Source organism: Pseudophryne corroboree, chromosome 12 (genome assembly GCF_028390025.1).
Source record: "Pseudophryne corroboree isolate aPseCor3 chromosome 12, aPseCor3.hap2, whole genome shotgun sequence".
In the NCBI taxonomy this organism is placed as follows: Eukaryota; Metazoa; Chordata; class Amphibia; order Anura; family Myobatrachidae; genus Pseudophryne; species Pseudophryne corroboree.
In genome coordinates this window covers 131,802,622-131,824,986 of record NC_086455.1, presented here as the reverse complement: position 1 = coordinate 131,824,986, position 22,365 = coordinate 131,802,622, and the positions used below count along the sequence as shown (strand labels likewise).

General features: G+C 45.9%; 1 protein-coding gene across 5 annotated transcripts in view; it reads left to right on the top strand.

Annotated features, from left to right (window-relative positions):
* ARHGAP11A (Rho GTPase activating protein 11A) overlaps positions 1 to 22,365 on the top strand; it is a 188,912-nt gene that overhangs the window by 126,598 nt on the left and 39,949 nt on the right. For 4 of the 5 annotated variants that reach the window (XM_063948031.1, XM_063948035.1, XM_063948033.1 and 1 more), the window contains exons 7-10: positions 5,979 to 6,053; positions 6,605 to 6,775; positions 19,537 to 19,675; positions 19,963 to 20,071. In XM_063948031.1, coding sequence (XP_063804101.1) covers positions 5,979 to 6,053; positions 6,605 to 6,775; positions 19,537 to 19,675; positions 19,963 to 20,071 — 494 coding nt within the window. The remainder of the gene's footprint in view (positions 1 to 5,978; positions 6,054 to 6,604; positions 6,776 to 19,536; positions 19,676 to 19,962; positions 20,072 to 22,365) is intronic. The other variant, XM_063948032.1, reaches the window with a different exon arrangement.

The following is a 22,365-nucleotide window of genomic DNA, read 5'->3' as shown; positions in this document are numbered from 1 at the left end:
AGCAGATGCTGATTATAAAAAAGGGGTTGAGAACCTTCCTTTTACAGGTGACGCCTTGTTTGGAGAAGAACTGAACAAGTGGATATCTTGGGCAACTGCAGGTAAATCTACGTATCTTGCCATCTGCCCCACCTGCTAGACGTCCCTATCCTGGGCCCTCCCTGCAGTCCTTTCAGATGGCCAGCTTCAGAGGCACAGCCAGAGGTGCCTCCACTGCTGCTAGAGGATCTTGTGGTAAGTCCCGTAAACCAGCAGTTACTGGACCTGCGGACCAGCCTTCCGAATCCTCTTCCACGAAACCCTCTGCGTGACTGTTGGCCCCAGCAGCAAGGCGACTTCCAGGTAGGTGCTCACCTTCACTTCGCCCACATGTGGGCAGAGTCCTGCCGGTTTCCTTGGGTGAGGGACCTCGTATCCCAAGGATATCTGCTGGAATTCCAGGAACTCCCTACTCTCAGATTCTTCAGGTCAGGCTTACCAGCTTTACTGGTAGCAAGAGTTTCCTTACAGGAGGCAGTGCAAAAGCTGCTTTTTACGGGATTTATTGTTTCAGTACCTCCTCAGCTGCATACAAAGAGGTTTTATTCCAGTCTCTTTATTGTTCCAAATGCCGGACTGTTCTGTACGACCGATCTTGAACCTCAAATCCCTGAACCCTTATCTTCGAGTGTTCAAATTCAAGATGGAATCTCTAAGAGCAGTGATAGCAAATCTGGAGGAGGGGAAGTTTCTGGTGTCCCTGGATATCAAGGACGCATACCTGTATATCCCAATTTGGCCTCCTCGCCAAGCGTTCCTCAGATTCACGATACTGGACCAGCATTTCCAGTTCAGGTCTTACCCTTTGGTCTCTCCAAAGCCCCAAGGGTATTCACAAAGGTCATGGCGGAAATGATGTTACAATTGCGTTTGATGGGTGTCAATGTAATCCCGTACCTGGACAATCTCCTGATGAAGGCGGTGTCCTGGGAACAGCTGCTGTGTAGTTTCGACCTGACTACTCGTTTGCTTACGGATCACGGATGGATACTCAATTTCCAGAAATCTCACTTGGAACCATCTCAGAGAATTCAGTTCCTGGGGATGATCCTGGATACTGTGTCTCAGAAGTTTTACCTTTCAATGTACAAGGCTTTGATTATTCAGCCTATGGTCTGGATGGTGCTGAAACATCGCGTGGTCTCAATTCATCTTTGCATTTGCTTGCTAGGCAAGATGGTGGCCTCCTACGAGACAATCCAGTACAGCAGGTTCCATGCGCACCATTTCAACTGGATTTGTTGGACAAATGGTCGGGATATCACTTACACATGCATCAGCATATAATCCTGTCACCGAAAGCAGGGATATCCCTGCTATGGTGGCTACAAGTCCCCATCTGGTGGAGGGTCGGAGTTTCAACACCCAGTCGTGGACGCTGTTGACAACCGATGCCAGCCTCCAGGTTTGGGGGGCTGTGACTCAAGGGGCGCAGTTCCAGGGGACATGGTAATTTCAGGACTCTGGTCTTCCAATCAACATCCTGGAACTCAAAGCAATTTACAATGCTCTAATACAGGCCTCATACCTCAATTGGAATCAGTCCATTCAGGTGCAGTCGGACAACGCCACAGCAGTAGTGTACATCATCCGACAGGGAGGAACAAGAAGCAGGGCCGCAATGCGAGAGGTATCAAGAATACTCTCCTGGGTGGAAGCCAATACAAGGGCCATCTCAGCCGTTGACATTCCAGGAGTGGACAATTGGGAAGCGGACTTCCTAAGCAGGCACGACCTCAATCTAGAAGAATGGGGCCTCCACCCTCAGGTGTTTCAACAACTTGTTCACCGGTGGGGTTGTCTACAGATGGACCTGATGGCTTCTCGTCTCAACAGGAAGCTCCGTCGTTACTGCTCCAGAACAAGGGACCTGCAGGCGGTTGCAGTAGATGCTCTGACGATGCCATGTTCTTACCAGTTCATTTACCTGTTTCCTCCAATTCCTCTCATCCCAAGAGTTCTCAAAAGACTCAAAAAGGAAAGAGTTCAGGCACTTCTCATTGCCCCGGAATTGGCCTTAACGGGCCTGGTATGCGGACCTCCTAACCCTGTCGCTGGAGAAACCCTGGCCTCTGCTGCTTCTCAAGGACCTTCAACAAGCACCGTTCGTCTATCCAGACTTACAGTGGCTACTTTTGACGGCCTGGAGGTTGAGAGGGAGATTTTAACCAGGAAGGGTTTTGCGTTCAAGGTGGTTTCCACTATGATCCAGGCCCGTAAGATGGTCACTTCCAAACATTACCACCGTATTTGGAAGAAATATGTTTCTTGGTGTGAGGGTAGAAAATGTTCTCCTGTGGAATTTCATCTGTTCCGTTTTCTACTGTTCCTGCATGCAGAGGTTAAGGGGTGGTATTCAGTATGCTGGCTGTTGGTATCCCGGCGCTCAGTATACCGACGCCGGAATCCCGTCCACGACCCCCCTGGAGGGAGGATAAATAGCGTGGTGTGCGTAGCCCGCCACCGGGCCCACAGCGTGGGGGAAGCAGCGAGCCCGCAAGGGGCTCATTTGCACTCGCCCAGCTGTCGGTATGCTGGCCGCCGGGATACCATACTACACCTGTGGATAAGGGCCTACGTTTAGGCTCCATCAAGGTTCAGATTTCGGTTCTCTCTATCTTCTTCCAGAAACAACTGGCGTTACTTCCTGAAGTACACACCTTTCTAAAGGGGATTTTGCACATTCAGCCACCCTTTGTTCCTCCCACGACTCCATGGGACCTCAATGTGGTCTTGACCTTTTTTCAATCGGATTGGTTTGAACCCTTACATAGGGTGGACTTAAAATACCTAACGTGGATGACTGTTCTGTTACTGGCCTTGGCTTCTGCTCGACAAGTGTCGGAATTGGGGGCTGTGTCCTGTAAGAGCCCATACTTGATATTTCATGAGGATAGGGTGGAACTCAGAACTTGCCCACAGTTTTTGACGAAAATGGCGTCGGCCTTTCATGTTAATCAACCAATTGTGGTTCCAGTTTTATCCGACACTTCCGTTGCTCCAAAGTCCCTGGAAGTAGGGAGGGCTTTTAGGATTTACGTCAAAATGACTGCTCGCCACAGGAAGTCGGACTCACTTTTTGTCCTTTTATGATGCTACAAAAATTGGTTGTCCTGCCTCCAAGAAGTCCATTGCTCATTGGCTCAAATTGACTATCCAACAAGCCTATACTTTGGGAGCTCTGCCAAGTTCTATTCAGGCCCACTCCACAAGTTCGGTGGGTTCTTCCTGGGTGGCTGCCCGGATGTCTCGGCCTTACAGTTGTGCCAGGCAGCTACGTGGTCTGGTTCGAACACGTTGGTTTAAGTTCTACGGGTTCGACACCTTGTCCAAAGATGACATCCTGTTTGGTCAGGCGGTTCTGCAGGAGTCTCAGCACTCTTCCACCCATTCTGGGAGCTTTGGGACGTCCCCATGGTAATCTATTGTTAACCAGTATCCACTAGGTCGTTAGAGAAAATAGAAATTTAATACCTAGCGGTAATTCTCGTAGTCCGTAGTGGATACTGGGCGCCCGCCTTAATGCTTCGTGTCCTGCTTACTGGGTTGTAAGTGTTCTTGGTAGGGTTTGCTGCTGTTTTCCCTGTTCCTTGTGTGGTTAGCGTTGCTATCCTTCTATAGTTAGCGTTGCTTTCCTCTGTTCTGGTTAGCTCTGCTATCTTTGTTGTTATTGTGTGTTGGCTCGTTACCTCACCGCTTTGCTTTCTATCCTTCTCTCAAAGTATGTCGGTCTTCTTAGGCACAGTTTTCTAGACTGAGTCTGCTAGGAGGGGCATAGAGGGGAGGAGCCAGCACACACTATTGGTTTCTTAAAGTGCCAGGCTCCAGTGGACCCGATCTATACCCCCATGGTTATCTGCTATTCCCCAGTATCCACTACGGACTACGAGAAAATGAATTACCGGTAGGTATTAAATTCCTATTTTCCATTTTTTCCTTATATTGCTGGGGCTTGAGGTTTTATAACATCTTGAGAGCCACAAGTTGTCCAGGTCAGCTTAAGGCTATAAGGGCTTGTTTGAGAAATTTGTGTGTTTGTATGTATGCAACCTCCCTTCATTCTTTCATGGCTCCATCAGGTCTGATATCCGTGTTGACCACTTTACAATATCCTCCTTTCCAACACTTGCATTTACTGGTGTTAAAGTTTCTAAGCTGGAAGAATACATTGTTTTGGCCTTCTCTACAGTACTGAGGGTTGTGGAGCTGGGGTTCTCTGCCTTATAGATTTTATATTTTTTCATGAAAATGGGGCTTTTTTATTTTATTTTAGTAAGCAACCTTTTCAGCTCACAGTGGTCTTAAATTCTATCTCCGTCAGATTACTTCGATTATGGCCTTAGGCCATGGTAGGTTTCCAGAAGAAGACCTGTCGTCTCTTCATTCTCTATTTTGTTTAGGCTTTTTTTGACCTATGTTTATAAGACTTGTGCTGTGCACAAGACGGAGCATTGTTTCTCTAATGCCTAAAATAGAGCCTGGCCCAGCATCTAAGGAAGCAAGCGATTGCTAGGTGGATTTCGTCACTGTATTTTGCCAGGCTGAACTTTGAGTAGGGCACCCTGCTCCAGAAAATGTCAGTGCACATTCTACAAAATTGGTGACTGCATGCTGCCTCAGCTGATCTGCTATGTCAGTGTTGCAAGGTCAACATGTTTGCTAAGTTTTACCAGTTTAAAGTGTATGCATTATCAGGCTGAAAGTGTTTATCACCACTTCTAGTGTGTACCCTACCTTAGAGTACATTGGATCAACTGGGTGCCCACCCCTTTTTGTGCTTCTTTGTATGTTCTTATTGCAGGTGTTGATTGTTCTTTCTCACCCATTTTATTATCACTTCTCTTCTGTTCATTTGGGGTTTGGTTAATAAAATACAGAGGGGAGACTTGGATTTTAACACTGCCAGATGTGCATGGATGCGCTGTGTTTTCACCAGCAGCTAGTAGTAGATGGCTCCCAACAGAGCAATTCAGTTGTCGCCGTGTTTGGGTGTGATCAGCTGGCGGCACCTGCATTTCAGCTCTCCCCCCCCCCCCCTCTCAATCTTCCATCACCTTAGATAGGAGATCGGGAGCGATTAAACAATTGAATATCGCCCTTGGTGTATAATTTTAAAGTGGTTGCACTGCAGATTAGTATGTATGTGTGTGTATATATATATATATATATATATATATATATATATATATATGTGTGTGTATGTATGTGTATATATATATATATATATATATATATATATGTGTGTGTGTGTGTATATATATATATATATATATATATATATGTGTGTGTGTGTGTGTGTGTGTATATATATATATATATATATATATATATATATATATATATATATATATATATATATAATGTGTGTGTGTATATATATATATATATATATATATATATAAATCACATAGCAGAAAACATACTGCGGCACTCGGAGGTTTAAGCGAGTCAAATTATGTTTCATGTTGCTACTTTGAAATATAATTTGACTCACTTAAACCTCCGAGTGCTGCAGTATGTTTCCTGCTATGTGATACCATTGGAACTGAGGGCACCAGAGTCCAGTGTGTTACCTAGAAGTTTTCCAGTGTTACAATGAATAACTTGCAGTGTAGGTCTTAACGTATAGATAGAGTCCCATTGTGCATTCAGAAGAATACCTGTACGGTAGTGGTTCCAAACGCGGTTATCAAAGCACCTTAGCAGTCAGGGTTTTATGTATATCACATCACAGGCTTAATTAGTAACTCAGTCAGTTTGATTATTCCATCCATGCACAAGCAGGGATATCCCTAAAACCTGGACTGTTGTGGTGCCTTGAGGACTGCATTTGGGAACCACTGCTGTACTGTTTTCAGCTTTAGATTCTTATGTGTTTGGTTTGTTTTCGAAGTAAACCCATCCCTTAAAAACTTCTTAGTTTATGTCTTGCATTTCAGATTTTGTTAGTGAAGCATTGAATAAACTTAAAACTAATAGAACACCTTCCTCTACACCCCAGCCAGACAGGACTGGTAGGTATCTGGTATCAAATTGCAAAGGCCATGCTTACCAAGACAGATGCTGCTTGCTTAGTATTGAAGAACCATTACCATAAAACATGACAAGGTTTCAAATACATTTATATATGTTCCATTCTTTTGGAAAAGCAAAACAAATAAAACCTTTTTACTGGACGACTCCCATAAACAATATCCTTACTATGAAGTCATGATTCCTTGCCCAGACTTAATTTAAATCTGAACTTAAATGAAGTCAATTGGGTTTACAGTTGCATCAACTTAGAATTTTTATATGTTAATGTATATATGAAGTCTTATCATGTTTTGGAGCTACTAGACTTTAAACCCCTGATTGCATGGCAATTGAACGACTACTACTTTGTCTTGCAGCTTTTGTTCCTTGCAAATGCTTTTTAACACTTTAAGTTTTTATAAAATTTCTTGCAGAGTGAAGTAAGCTATTAACACATGCTCATGTCTTATATTGTATCGTTGCAACCATATTTTACGTTTTATAACATTCCAAATTTATTTCTTCACCCCTGTATTTTACTTCCTTCCAGTTTTTAGTTCTATGGTGACACCATTAATTCTTACTCCAAGCACCAAAAGAAAGCTCCCTTTGGATTCTGTGCAGGGAATTTCTAATAAGAAGAGGAAATCCATTAAACAAAACCTGACTTTTGAACTTTTGCCGAGCAGCCTGTTTGGTGGTGGATCCACACCAGCCTCTGGTAAACATTGGTCTTCTGTTCTTAATATTGGGATAGAAACTTACTTTAAAGCACTGGCCTCACCTTTTTGTACTAATTTGGTAGGTGCGCAGTGTTCCACATTGAATCATATGTAATACTAAATGGTGTAAAACCTCTTTCTTTGCCTTAGTTAAGTAAAGAGGATTTTTCCCCCCTCTTAATTTAGGTGCTTTTTTTTATATCTTTTAAAGCTTTGTACACACCAGTGTTTATTTGAAAGCACATAATAGGGGTTTTCAAAGTCTATTGAGCACTTTGCTGTTAGTCCCAAATTGTAAGTGAGGAAGTACAGATATGACCTCCTACATCGTTGCTGCAGTCATGCCAAACAGCCTCTCTTGGCATAGCAGGTCGCGTGAATCTTCTAGCGTCAGACATTTTTATTTGCTTCTTCTTTTTCTGAATATGCATCTCAGTTGCAATGCGCCTAGAACTAGGGAGGCGAAAATTGACAGGATTTCAATCCTAGCATTTGAGCCTCCAATCCCAGGGTTAAGGGATTAATTTGCGCATGCACTGTTTAGCTATTTTTAAGGCAGTGCTGAGCACCTGCAGCACTCGGCTTAGCTGCTGTGCGGCATGATGTCGGAGGTCACGCTGTGCAGGCTCATGCCTACCTGTACGCTTAAGGGATGCAGTTTCCAGTTTAGCCTTGCGAAGTGTCAATCTCCGTAATCACAGTATTGAGACTTTTTCAATCCTGGGTCTGAGAAAACGGCCGTGTTTGGTCTCCCTTACTAGGACGCACGAGGTGACTGCTGATTATGCGGTTAGGTCGCACAAGGCTTTGATTAATTTGATATGACACTTGTATATTGTGCGAGTCTGTATACAGACCAGAACAGAACATGTACTACATTGTAGCACTTCATGTACAAACTGTCGCACACGGACAAACAAGTGTCATATATCAAAATAATAACACTTGCATACCTCCCAACATGACCCTCTCCAGGAGGGACACAGTGCTCTGCTTCTGGACTTTCTCTTAATTTAGGATTGCCAGCACCTGTGTTGAACAGGTTAATGGCTAAGAAAGGTGTTTCAGCACGGGTGATGATAATCATAAATTATAAGGGAAGTCCAGAAGCAGAGCATTCTGTCCCTCCTGGAGAGGGTCATGTTGGGAGGTATGCACTTGTGCCTCCTAGCTGCATTGCATTGTGAAAAAGCTGCATTTTCTGCAAAAAAAAAAAGTCTGACATTAGCAGATCTGCTCTCACGCCAGGCATCATGCGCTGCATAGTGTATTAGGGCTAGATGTATGAGGACATCTCTGTACTCTGCTTTAACTAACATTAATTTCTCTAGCATCCATAAGGGATATTGGGGAGACTTAATACAATGGGGTATAGACGTGGTTCAAGGGAGCCGGTGCACTATAAATGTCTTCACTGGGTCTGCTGGCTCGTCCCCTCTATGCCCCCTCCCAAAGGCGGTTTAGAAAAAAGTGCCCTCAGGAGAGGATGTACATCTCTGCAGCTCCAGAGAGTTATTTTCAATTTATTTTAAACTTTTATTATTTTCGGTATGCTGGTTTGGGCAACAGCATATCTGCACCATGGGGGGGTCACCGGCCTTGCGAGGTGCAGAGCCGCTTCCCCGCTGCAGGACCACCGTCCTGAGAGGTTGTTTGTTCAGTGGGGCACTGCATACTAGCTGTTGCAATCACAGCACACTGCACACCCCTGACATATGCCTGAAGGTGACATCTGTGGTGAGCACAAACCGGGGGCCCAGCTAGGGGCATCCCCCGATACAAAGCGCGGCTGAACATGGGTGCGGCATACGGGAACCACCTGGGGAGGTCCCGCTAGAGCCCCCCGTGTGAACTGGCTCAAGGTGGCTTAAACTAGCACTTGTGTGATGTTTTTAAGCATAACAGGAGACATTGCCAATCCAAAATACACTGTACCTCCGGTGCCATTGGAGGGTGCGGAGCTACCTCAATGCGGGACTAGAGGCATTTTAGCGCCTTTCTCTGCTTAATGCAGCAGCAAACAGCGCACACAGCGCTTCCTGACTCAGCAGACACGATGGAAAACTGGTACAGGTGTTAGCAAAGAGAGAGAGCCGCTATTGTACACAACCTGTGTCCTATATAGGACAGAAATCATTAGGTTTCACCGTGTTATAGTTAGCTGACAGCCTCACTGGGACTCTGCAGCTAGGGGTGTGCTGGTGTCTTTCTCTGTGTGTCTCCTCTCACATACAGTAAGGGCAGGCTTGATCAATATACTGTCTGTGTGTATGTTTTCTCTATCGTCCTAGTGGATGCTGGGGTTCCTGAAAGGACCATGGGGAATAGCGGCTCCGCAGGAGACAGGGCACAAAAAGTAAAGCTTTAGGATCAGGTGGTGTGCACTGGCTCCTCCCCCTATGACCCTCCTCCAAGCCAGTTAGATTTTTGTGCCCGGCCGAGAAGGGTGCAATCTAGGTGGCTCTCCTAAAGAGCTGCTTAGGAAAGTTTAGCTTAGGTTTTTTTATTTTACAGTGAGTCCTGCTGGCAACAGGATCACTGCAACGAGGGACTTAGGGGAGAAGAAGTGAACTCACCTGCGTGCAGGATGGATTGGCTTCTTGGCTACTGGACATCAGCTCCAGAGGGACGATCACAGGTACAGCCTGGATGGTCACCGGAGCCTTGCCGCCGGCCCCCTTGCAGATGCTGAAGTAAGAAGAGGTCCAGAATCGGCGGCAGAAGACTCCTCAGTCTTCTAAAGGTAGCGCACAGCACTGCAGCTGTGCGCCATTTTCCTCTCAGCACACTTCACACGGCAGTCACTGAGGGTGCAGGGCGCTGGGAGGGGGGCGCCCTGGGAGGCAAATGAATACCTATTTTGGCTAAAAATACCTCACATATAGCCTCCGGAGGCTATATGGAGATATTTAACCCCTGCCAGAATCCGTTAAGAGCGGGAGACGAGGCCGCCGAAAAAGGGGCGGGGCCTATCTCCTCAGCACACAGCGCCATTTTCCCTCACAGAAAGGCTGGAGGGAAGGCTCCCAGGCTCTCCCCTGCACTGCACTACAGAAACAGGGTTAAAACAGAGAGGGGGGGCACTAATTTGGCGATATGCTTATATATATATTAAAATGCTATAAGGGAAAACACTTATATAAGGTTGTCCCTATATAATTATAGCGTTTTTGGTGTGTGCTGGCAAACTCTCCCTCTGTCTCTCCAAAGGGCTAGTGGGTCCTGTCCTCTATCAGAGCATTCCCTGTGTGTGTGCTGTGTGTCGGTACGTGTGTGTCGACAGGTAGGAGGACGATGTTGGTGAGGAGGCGGAGCAATTGCCTGTAATGGTGATGTCACTCTCTAGGGAGTCGACACCGGAATGGATGGCTTATTTAGGAAATTACGTGATAATGTCAACACGCTGCAAAGTCGGTTGACGACATGAGACGGCCGACAAACAATTAGTACGGTCCAGACGTCTCAAAAACACCGTCAAGGGTTTTAAAACGCCCGTTTACTTTAGTCGGTCGACACAGACACAGACAGGGACACTGAATCCAGTGTCGACGGTGAATAAACAAACGTATTCCTTATTAGGGCCACACGTTAAAGGCAATGAAGGAGGTGTTACGTATTTCTGATACTACAAGTACCACAAAAGAGGGTATTATGTGGGATGTGAAAAAACTACCATAGTTTTTCCTGAATCAGATAAATTAAATAAAGTGTGTGATGATGCGTGGGTTCCCCCCGATAGAAAATTATGGGCGGTATACCCTTTCCCGCCAGAAGTTAGGGCGCGTTGGGAAACACCCCTTAAGGTGGATAAGGCGCTCACACGCTTATCAAAACAAGTGGCGGTACCGTCTATAGATAGGGCCGTCCTCAAGGACCAGCTGACAAGGCTGGAAAATATAATAAAAAGTATATACACACATACTGGTGTTATACTGCGGCCAGCGATCGCCTCAGCCTGGATGTGCAGAGCTAGGGTGGCTTGGTCGGATTCCCTGACTAAAAATATTGATACCCTTGACAGGGACAGTATTTTATTGACTATAGAGCATTTCTATATATGCGAGATGCACAGAGGGATATTTGCACTCTGGCATCATGAATAAACGCGATGTCCATAACTGCCAGAAGATGTTATGGACACGACAGTGGTCAGGTGATGCAGATTCCAAACGGCACAGTATGGCCGTATAAAGGAAGAGGACTTGTTTGGGGTCGGTCCATCGGACCTGGTGGTCACGGCAACTGCTGGAAAATCCACCGTTTTTTACCCTAAGTCACATCTCTGCAGAGAAAGACACCGTCTTTTCAGCCTCAGTCCTCTCGTCCCTATAAGATCATATCTGCCCAGGGATAGAGGAAAGGGAAGAAGACTGCAGCAGGCAGCCCATTCCCAGGAACAGAAGCGTTCCACCGCGTCTGACAAGTTCTCAGCATGGCGCTGAGACCGTACAGGACCCCTGGATCCTACAAGTAGTATCCCGGGGGTACAGATGGGAATGTCGAGACGTTTCCCCTTCGCAGGCTCCTGAAGTCTGCTTTACCAAGTCTCCCTCCGACAAGGAGGTAGTATGGGAAAAAATTCACAAGCTGTATTCCCAGCAGGTGATAATTAAATTACCCCTCCTACTACAGAAAAGGGGTATTATTCCACACTATATTGTGGTACTGAAGCCAGAAGGCTAGGTGAGACTTATTCTAAAAATTTTTTTTTTTGAACACTTACAAAGGTTCAAATTAAGATGAAGTCACTCAGAGCAGTGATAACGAACCAGGAAGAAGGGGACTATATAGTGTCCCGGGACATCAGGGATGCTTACCTCTATGTCCCAAATTTGCCCTTCTCACTAAGGGTACCTCAGGTTCGTGGTGCAGAACTGTCACTATCAGTTTCAGACGCTGCCGTTTGGATTGTCCACGGCACCCCGGGGTCTTTACCAAGGTAATGGCCGAATTGATGATTCTTCTTCGAAGAAAAGGCGTCTTAATTATCCCTTACTTGGACGATCTCCTGATAGGGGCATAGTCCAGGGAACAGTTGGAGGTCGGAGTAGCACTATCTCGGATACTGCTACAATCAGCACGGGTGGATTCTAAATATTCCAAAATCGCAGCTGATCCCGACGACACGTCTGCTGTGCCTAGGGATGATTCTGGACACAGTCCAGAAAAAGGTGTTTCTCCCGGAAGAGAAAGCCAGGGAGTTATCCGAGCAAGTCAGGAACCTCCTAAAAACAGTGCATCATTGCACAAGGGTCCTGGTAAAAATGGTGGCTTCCTACGAAGCAATTCCATTCGGCAGATTTCACGTAAGAACTTTTCAGTGGGATCTGCTGGACAAATGGTCCGGATCGCATCTTCAGATGCATCAGCGGATAACCCAATATCCAAGGACAAGGGTGTCTCTCCTGTGGTGGTTATAGAGTGCTCATCTTCTAGAGGGCCGCAGATTCGGCATTCAGGATTGGATGCTGGTAACCACGGAGCCCAGCCTGAGAGGCTGGGGAGCAGTCACACAAGGGAAAAATTTCCAGGGAGTGTGATCAAGTATGGAGACTTTTCTCCACATAAATATACTGGAGCTAAGGGTAAATTTATAATGCTCTAAGCTTAGCAAGACCTCTGCTTCAAGGTCAGCCGGTATTGATCCAGTGGGAAAAACATCACGGCAGTCGCCCACGTAAACAGACAGGGCGACACAAGAAGCAGGAGGGCAATGGCAGAAACTGCAAGGACTTTTCGCTGGGCGGAAAATCATGTGATAACACTGTCAGCAGTTTTTCATCCCGGGAATGGAAACTGGGAAGCAGACTTCCTCAGCACGACCTCCACCCGGGAGAGTGGAAACTTCATTGAGAAGTTTTTTCCACATGATTGTAAACCGTTGGGAAATACCAAAGGTGGACATGATGGCGTCCCGTCTGAAAAAAAAAAAAAAAAACGGGACAGGTATTGCGCCAGGTCAAGAGACCCTCAGGCAATAGATGTGGACGTTCTGGTAACACCGTGGGTGTACCAGTCGGTGTATGTGTTCCCTCCTCTGCTTCTCATACCTAAGGTGCTGAGAATTATAAGACGTAGAGGAGTAAGAACTATACTCATGGCTCCGGATTGGCCAAGAAGGACTTGGTACCCGGAACTTCAAGAGATGCTTACAGAGGTCTTATGGCCTCTGCCGCTAAGAAGGGACTTGCTTCAGCAAGTACCATGTCTGTTCCAAGACTTACCGCAGCTGCGTTTGTCGGCATGGCGATGGAAAGCCGGATCCTAAGGGAAAAAAGGCATTCCGGAAGAGGTCATTCCTACCCTGGTCAAAGCCAGAAAGGAGGTGACCGCACAACATTATCACCACGTGTGGCAAAAATATGTTGCGTGGTGTGAGGCCAGGAAGGCCCTACAAAGAAATTTCAACTCGGTCGTTTCCTGCATTTCCTGCAAACAGGAGTGTCTATGGGCCTCAAATTGGGGTCCATTAAGGTTCAAATTCGGCCCTGTAAATTTTCTTCCAGAAAGAATTGGCTTCAGTTCCTGAAGTCCAGAAGTTTGTCAAGGGAGTATTGCATATACAAACCCCTTTTTTGTGCCTCCAGTGGCACTGTGGGATCTCAACGTAGTTCTGGGATTCATCAAATCACATTGGTTTAAAACCAGTCAAATATGTGGATTTGAAGCATCTCACATAAAAAGTGACCATGCTCTTGGCCCTGGCCTGGTCCAGGCGAGTGTCAAATTGGTGGTTTTTTCTCAAAAAAGCCCATATCTGTTTGTCCATTCGGACAGGGCAGAGCTGCGGACTCGTCCCCAGTTCTCTCCCTAAGGTGGTGTCAGTGTTTCACCTGAACCAGCTTATTGTGGTGCCTTGCACCTACTAGGGACTTGGAGGACTCCAAGTTGCTAGAAGTTGTCAGGGCCCTGAAAATATGTTCCAGGACAGCTGGAGTCAGAAAATCTGACTCGCTGTTTATACTGTATGCACCCAACAAGTTGGGTGCGCCTGCTTCTAAGCAGTCGATTGCTCGTTGGATTTGTAACACAATTCAACTTGCACATTCTGAGGCAGGCCTGCCACAGTCTAAATCGGTTAAGGCCCATTCCACAAGGAAGGTGGGCTCATCTTGGGCGGCTGCCCGAGAGGTCTCGGCATTACAACTCTGCCGAGCAGCTACGTGGTCAGGGGAGAACACGTTTGTAAAATTCTACAAATTTGATATCCTGGCAAAAGAGGACCTGGAGTTCTCTCATTCGGTGCTGCAGAGTCATCCGCACTCTCCCGCCCGTTTGGGAGCTTTGGTATAATCCCCATGGTCCTTTCAGGAACCCCAGCATCCACTAGGACGATAGAGAAAATAAGAATTTACTTACTGATAATTCTATTTCTCGGAGTCCGTAGTGGATGCTGGGCGCCCATCCCAAGTGCGGATTATCTGCAATACTTGTACATAGTTACAAAAATCGGGTTATTATTGTTGTGAGCCATCTTTTCAGAGGCTCCGCTGTTATCATACTGTTAACTGGGTTTAGATCACAAGTTGTACGGTGTGATTGGTGTGGCTGGTATGAGTCTTACCCGGGATTCAAAATTCCTCCCTTATTGTGTACGCTCGTCCGGGCACAGTACCTAACTGGCTTGGAGGAGGGTCATAGGGGGAGGAGCCAGTGCACACCACCTGATCCTAAAGCTTTACTTTTTGTGCCCTGTCTCCTGCGGAGCCGCTATTCCCCATGGTCCTTTCAGGAACCCCAGCATCCACTACGGACTCCGAGAAATAGAATTATCAGTAAGTAAATTCTTATTATTGTGATTACCGTAAACACAAACTGTAGTGTATGCCACACTAGATTCTCTCCCTTATCTACTGATTCTGTTTCATGTGAACAATGCAGCCAATCTTCACAAATCAGTGAAGGGGCTGGGGGAGAGGGCCCAGAGCCCTCCTTGCAGAAAACTCAGCTACTACAACAGGCTGTTGCAGACTTAGCTGCTAGGGCAGATGTTACACAGCCCTTCACCTCTCATGCAGGTCCGCAGAAGCATGGTTTACCTACCCTACTCTGATTCAGAGGAGGGTGTACAGGAGGATGGGGAGGACTTGGATCCCATTAGTTGGTATTCTGATTCTGCTCAGGGTATTGAACCCCTCATTCGGGCTATATGGGACGCGTTAAAGCTCCCTCTAGAGGACGCTGCATCACAGCAGTCGTTTTTCTTTACACAAAACAAGTCTAATGTCACTTTCCCTGATTCTGCCGAGTTAGATGACCTTTTCAAGTTGGCATGGAAAAATCCAGACAAAAAATTCAAAGTGTCAAAAAAGTTTTTAAGCCCTTTCCCATTTGCTCCTGAAGGTAGGAAATTCTGGGAAGAACCCCCGGGGGGTTGACGTATCAGTCTCTTGACTCTCCAAAAAGGCGGTGCTACCTGCCCCGGACTCCTTTACCATGAAGGATCCTGGGGACAGATGGAGACTACATTCAAATCTATTTACATGGCAGCAGGTGTCTATTTATATGGCAGCAGGTGCAGGAGGCCGGTCATAGCAGGTTGCTGGATGACCTATACGATTCATACATGGGCTACTCAGATTCAGGGGGGCCTCTCTGAGGATATGCCTCTGATCACTATGGTGACTCTCCTCAAGCACATTCAGGACACTACACGTGTCCTGTTTGACTCGCTTAAAGAGATGGGGAATATTAATGCTAGGACTTCTGCCATTGCAGTATCGGCACACAGGGCTTTGTGGTGCGACAGTGAATAGCGGATGCACAATCGAAGCGCAGCGTGGAATCCCTCCCCTTTTCTGGGGAATGGCTCTTTGGGGTTGAGTTGGATACGTGGATTTCCAAAGTCACGGCTGGGAAATCCATGTTTCTTCCCTCTGGGGCTCTGCCGGCTAGGCGTTTTTACCCGGGGCCGCCTGTGCAAACCTTTCGGTCTAACAGATTTCGATCTAGGGCCAGATGTGCCTCCAATGCGAATAGGGGCACCAGAGGTAAGTCGAAAAGACCTGCCACCACCGGTTCTTGGGAACAGAGCACCAGTACTGCTTCCACTAAGTCCTCAGCATGACTGTGCCCACCCACCCCAAAGAGATCTCAACATATGAGCTCGACTGCGTCACTTCAACCGCATCTGGGAAGGTGCCTGCCAGGATACCTGGGTAAGGGAACTCATTTCTCAGGGCTACAAGCTGGAGTTCGATGGTGCTCCTACCCAACGTTTTTCAAATCAAGCTTACTAGCTTTGGAGGATTTGCAACAGGCCACCCAAAAGTTGGTCCAGTCCCATGTCATTGTTCCAGTACCGATACAACGAGGCAGGGGTGATCACTCCAACCTGTTTGTGGTACCAAAGCCGGATGGCTCGTTATGCCCCATTTTGAATTTAAAGTCCTTGAATCCTTACCTGAAGGTTTTCAAGTTCAAAATGAAATCCCTGAGGGCAGTGATTGCGGGTCTGGAAGAACAGGAATTCCTGGTTTCCCTGGATATCAAGGATGCCTACCTTCATATTCCAATTTGGCCACCTCATCAGGCTTATCTGAGGCTTGCCGTACTGTACGATTACTACCAGTTTCAGGCACTACCTTTTGGCCTGTCCACAGCTCCAAGGGTATTCATGAAGGTGATGGTGGAGATGATGTTCCAACTCTGGGTTCAGGGGGTCAGTGTTGTCCCTTACCTGGACGATCTTCTGATAAAAGCAAGATCCAGGGAGATTGTATTGCTCCATATCGATCACACTATCCAACTTCTGTCATGCCATGGGTGGATTCTCAATCTACAGAAGTCCCACTTGGAGCCGACTCAGTGGCTCCTGTTGTTGGGGATGTTACTGAATACGGTGGCCCAGAAGGTGTTCCTTCCAGAGGACAAGGTGAGAACACTTCAGGAGATTGTCCGCATGGTGCTCCGACCTGCTCCTGTATCTATCCATCCATCCATCTTTGCATCAGATTGTTGAGGAAGATGGTCGCCTCCTACGAGGTGATCCAATATGGGAGGTACCATGCCAGAACATTTTAATTGGATCTTCTGAGCAAGTGGTCTGGATCACATCTACAGATGTACCAGATGATTCGGCTGTCACCTCGGGCCAAAATTTCCCTCCTGTGGTGGCCTCAGTCCTCAAGTCTCCAGAAGGCCGGAGTTTCAGGATTCAGGATTGGACCCCCCATCACGACAGATGTGAGGATGGGGTGCTGTCACCCAAGGGGCACAGTTCCAGGGCAGGTGGTCAGCACACGAAGCCCTCCTTTCCATCAACATTCTGGAACTTCAGGCGATCTACAATGCTCTGCTTACGAATCACGTGATCCAGATTCAGTCGGACAACACCACCACAGTTGCGTACATCAGTCAGCAAGGACGGACAAAAAGCAGAGCCTGCATGCGAGAGGTGTCAAAGATACTCCTCTAGGCGGAAAGATATGCAAGAGCAATGTCGGCAATCTTCATTCCGAGTGTAGACAACTGGGAAGCGGACTAACTCAGTCGTCTCGAGCTCCACCCGGGAGAGTGGGGACTCCACCATCCAGTATTCCAGCAGTTCATCCACCGGTGGGGCTGTCTACAGATAGACGTGATGGCTTCTCGTCTCAATAAGTAGCTTCACTGGTATTGCTCTCGAACCAGGGACTCTCAGGCGAGGGCAGTGGACGCACTGACGTCGCCTTGGCCTTACTGGCCGGTCTACTCGTTTCCTCCAATTTCCGTTGCTCCCAAGGGGTGCTCAAGCGATTCAGAAATCAAGGAGTCCAGGCAATTGCGATTGCCCCGGATTGGCCTCAGAGGGCGTGGTACGCGGCTCATCTGGACATGTCCGTCGAAGACCCTTGGCCTCTACCACTAAGAAGCGATCTTCAACAAGGACTGTTCGTCTACCCGGACTTACGGCGACTTTGTTTGACGGCATGGAGGTTGAGCGGAACATCCTAGCTCACAAGGGCTTGTCCAAAAAGGTTATCGCTACCATGGTTCAGGCCTGGAAACCGGTGACGTCAAAACACTATCATCTTATCTGGAGAAGATATGTCTCTTGGTGCGAGGAACGCACGTATCCACCTGCAGAGTTCCACTTGGGACGATTCTTGCGTTTTCTGCAGGCAGGTGTTGATAAGGGCTTGCGTCTGGGTTCTATTAAGGTCCAGATTTCAGCTCTCCATTTTCTTTTAGAATAAATTGGCACTGTTGCCAGAAGTTCAGACCTTCTTGCAAGGAGTGCTTCACATATAACCTCCTTTTGTGCCGCCTACGGTGCCCTGGGATTTGAATGTGGTGTTGGAATTTCTACAGTCCTCTTGCTTGGTTTGAGCCTCTGATGACTGTAGAAGACAAGTACCTCACGTGGAAGATGGTGATGTTACTGGGCCTGGCTTCTGCTAGACATGTCTCAGAATTGGGGGCCTTATCGTGTAAAAGTCCATTCTTGGTCTTTTACGAGGACAGAGCAGGACTCCGGACTAGGTGGTTCCGTCCATTTCTGACACTTCTGCTCCTCCGTAGGAATTGGATGCTATGCGAGCCTTGAAGATCTATTTCAAGCGAACGGCTCGGATCAGAAAGACGGAATCCTTGTTCGTGCTCTATGATGCGCAGACAAAGGGTTGTCTTGCTTCGAAGCAGTCCATTGCTCGTTGGCTTAGGTAACTATCCAACAGGCCTATGTGATGGCAGCCTTACTGGTTCCTACGTCTCTGAAAGCCCATTTTACAAGATCTGTGGGCTCTTTGTGGGCGGCTGCCCGAGGAGTCACGGCCTTGCAACTATGCCTTGCTACCTCGTCGGGGAAGAACACCTTTGTGAAGTTCAACAAGTTTGATACCATGTCCAGAGAGGATACCCAGTTTGGGCAGGTAGTGCTGCAGCAGTCTCCGCACATTCCCGCCTGTTCTGGAAGCTTTGGGACGTCCCCATTGTACTAAATCTCCCCAATATGCCTTATGGATGCTAGAGAAAATAGGATTTTAATTACCTACCGGTAAATCCTTTTCTCGTAGTTCATAAGGGATATTGGGCACCTGCCTCAGTGCGTTGACTTTTCTGCAGGTTCTCTGTTATGTGGTTACCTGTTCAGCTGTTGCTGTTTTTGTTACCAGCCGTTGCTGGTTGTTATATTTTCATGGTGCGCTGGTATTAAATCTCTCCACTCTTTGTTATCATGCTCCTTCTCTCATATATGTCCTTTCTTCTTCGGCCACTGTTTTACCTATAACTGCCTGTGGGAGGAGCCAGCATACCCAGTGAAGAAATTTAAAGTGCACCGGCTCCTTTGAACCCCGTTTGTACCCCATCGTACTAAGTCTCCCTAATATCCCTTATGAACTACGAGAAAAGGATTTAACGGTAGATAATTAAAATCCTATTTTTCAACTCCTGTGTGCAATGGTGTAAAAGGCGAACACTTTGTTTTGCCTATTTGCACTTCGTTCACTCTGAGGCTGTTTTCTATATGCGTAATGTAAAACAATCTGGTAACTTTGTACATTCAATTATCATTGGATTGAAACTGTGAAGAGCTTATTAAATCAGTTATGGTGTGCACGATAGCATATGGCTGCTTCTGACAGTCATTTGTCTGTTCTAATTTCCTACTTGGTGAAGTAGAATGTAACAATTTGCTTCATTTGCAATCATTTATGGTAAATATAGGCAGAGGATGTGTTCTCTCTTTCTACTGTATGCACTTTCGCCATCCAGCTTTATATTGTCCTAAATCTGTATGGTATTAGTCACTAAGTTGCAGATTTTTGTTCTCTTCAAGCTAAGACGGAAGGGAGACCTTGTGTTTCTCTTGAAACATCCGAATCCTCTTTCTCACCATCGGTCAGCAGTGCCAAATACCTCTCTAGCTCTGGTAACCTGAGACGCAGCAAGAGGTGTGAAAACCGGAAGGTGCATAGGTAAAACACTTTGTCGTACCGTTCAGCTTTCTCTTCATTTAGGGCCAAATTCAATTTGCTGTGAGCTGCTGTCAGTACGGTTTCCATCGGCTTTGCAAATTTTTAGCTGATTATATGCTTGTAGCCTATGGAGGTAAGAGCAGATAGTTGCGTGCAGGGCGTGGTACCAGCAGTTGCTCATGGCTTATTGAGTTTGGCCCTTTTAATGTATTCTGGTTTGCCTTGCCATAACATCTTGATGCCCTAGTTTACAGTTACATAATTTATTTTACCATAATTTCTTCTAGAGTGGAGTCTGGTAAAACAGGCTGCTTCTCTCCTAAAATAAGTCGTAAAGAAATGGTGCGCCGGTCGCTTCGTCTTAGATTCAGCTTGGGAAAAAGTAGCAAAGACGTGGTAAGCCATTACTATGAACGTTATGCTGATTCTGTTCTTCATCACTTGTTTAACTGGTATTGTGTATGTGTGATGCAACTTAATTTTCACTTATAAACTGCATAAGTTATATTCTTAACACAGTCATTAAATTTTGCCCTTTTTTTTGCAAAGCATAGTGGGTAGTAATAATGTGACATCCAGGCAAGAAATCATACATTTGATTGATTAAAAACACGGATTAGACAGACTTAAATTGTCATATAAACCAATATTCACAATAATGCAGCTGATCCATTTGCTGGGAACAACTTACATAGCTGAGGTACTTCATGTACAAATATTCATGAGGCTGGCTCCTGCTGAGTTCACAAGATCTTGACGAAGGTCCAGGTTTGGGACCGAAATACTGTGATGTAAATAAAATTATTGATAAGACTGGTGAGTGCACCCCTGGCTATATATGTATACGAGCTGTTCTTGGCACGGAGATTCTGATTTTCATGGTTGTAAATATAAAGGAATGTAAAAAAAATTAGCTAAATCTATAGAGATGTAAATTTGGGGTGTGGTATGGAAGGTAGATGGTAACTAGGTCGACCATTATTGGTCGACAGTAACTAGGTCAACAGGGTCTCTAGGTCGACATGTGCTAGGTCAAAAGGTCGGCATAAGTTTTTTATGGTGTTTTTGGGTGTCGTTTTCTTCGTAGAGTGACCGGGAACCCAATTAGTGCACAGTGTCCCCTTGCATGGTTTGCTTCGCTCCTCACTCCACTACCGCCGCGCTCGGCACAGGTTACTATTCCCAATTGTAGTCCATGTGGATTGTTAAGTATGAAAAGGTTAAAAAAAATTAAATTAAATTAAAAAAAATTGTGAAACTCTCATGACAACCTTTTGACCTGTCGACTTAGAAACCCTGTCGACCAATAGTGGTCACCCTAGATCAGGCATTCCCAACCACGGTCCTCAAGGCACACCAACAGTGCAGGGTTTAGTGATATCCAGGCTTGAGCACAGGTGACTTAATTAGTACCTTAGTTATTTTGATTTAATCATCTGTGCTGCAGCCTGGATATCACTAAAACCTGCACTGTTGGTGTGCCTTGAGGACCGTGGTTGGGAATGCCTGCCCTAGATAGTGTCGACCTAGGGACTGGATCCTGTAAATTTGAGCTGTCTTAATGTAATTAAATATTAATCCATGGTTCTTGGCATTACCCGAGGAGCACCTGTATCAGATACTGTAAAAAGTGACAGGACCGTTTTTGTAGTTTATTAAATTCTATACACTGGAGGTGCAATCCAAATTTTGATCCGATGGTCCGTTTTAATACATTTTTTATTTTAAAAGCATAAAAGGAAACTGGCTTGTTATAACTTGGTTTAATACATAATCCTCACGGCAAACACCAGAACACAGCTGCAGAACTTGATTGGACTTTCAGAATTATTGTGAACCTCTAACAACTGGCAGAGTTGTGTAATATCACCATGACATACCAGAAAAAGATCATATATATACCTTGAAAAGGATAATATATGTGATGAAATCGTACTGTCTGAAAAAAATAAACTATATTCAATTAAGAACATCACAATATTAGCATACACAGGTGCCATGGAACTACCCATGGCACAACCCTTGGTTTGTAAAAAAACATGCTGTCATATATAAAGAAGTTATTATTCAAAATTAATTCAAACATATGCAATATTATTTCAATTTTGCCCCCAGAAAACTCACTTAGTGAGTAAAAAATGTTTCAAAGAGTGTAACCCCAAAGTATGGGGAATAGACATGTATAGATTGACCACGTCAATGCAAACTAACCAACCATCAGCTGGAATACTGGGGAGTACTTGGAGATAAGCTGTAGTGTCTAGTCAAAAAGTAGGCCCTCTTTGTACTAAGGGCTGTAGAACTGAATCCAAAAATTCAGCTAGCGGTTGGAATAGCGAGCCATGTGCAGATACAAAAGCGCATTCGGGTGGAGGGTCTAACCCTTTATGTACCTTGGTTATAGTTAAAAAAAAAATAAAAAAATATGGGGATTACAGGAGAGAGAAGAAAAAAAGTGTGTCTTTGATTTTTTTCATTAATCAGTCTGGCATCACATGCTAATGTTAATTGTTCCGACAGCTGTTTTTTACATACAGCTGATGGATCTCCTGGGTGTCTGCAGTAGACATCTTTATCCAATAATTGGATCATAACCTCCTTGTTGTAATCCTGCAAAACAATTGCGCCCCCTTTGTCCGATTGACGGATAATTAAATACTTATTTTGGGATCAAGATTTTAAGGCATGTC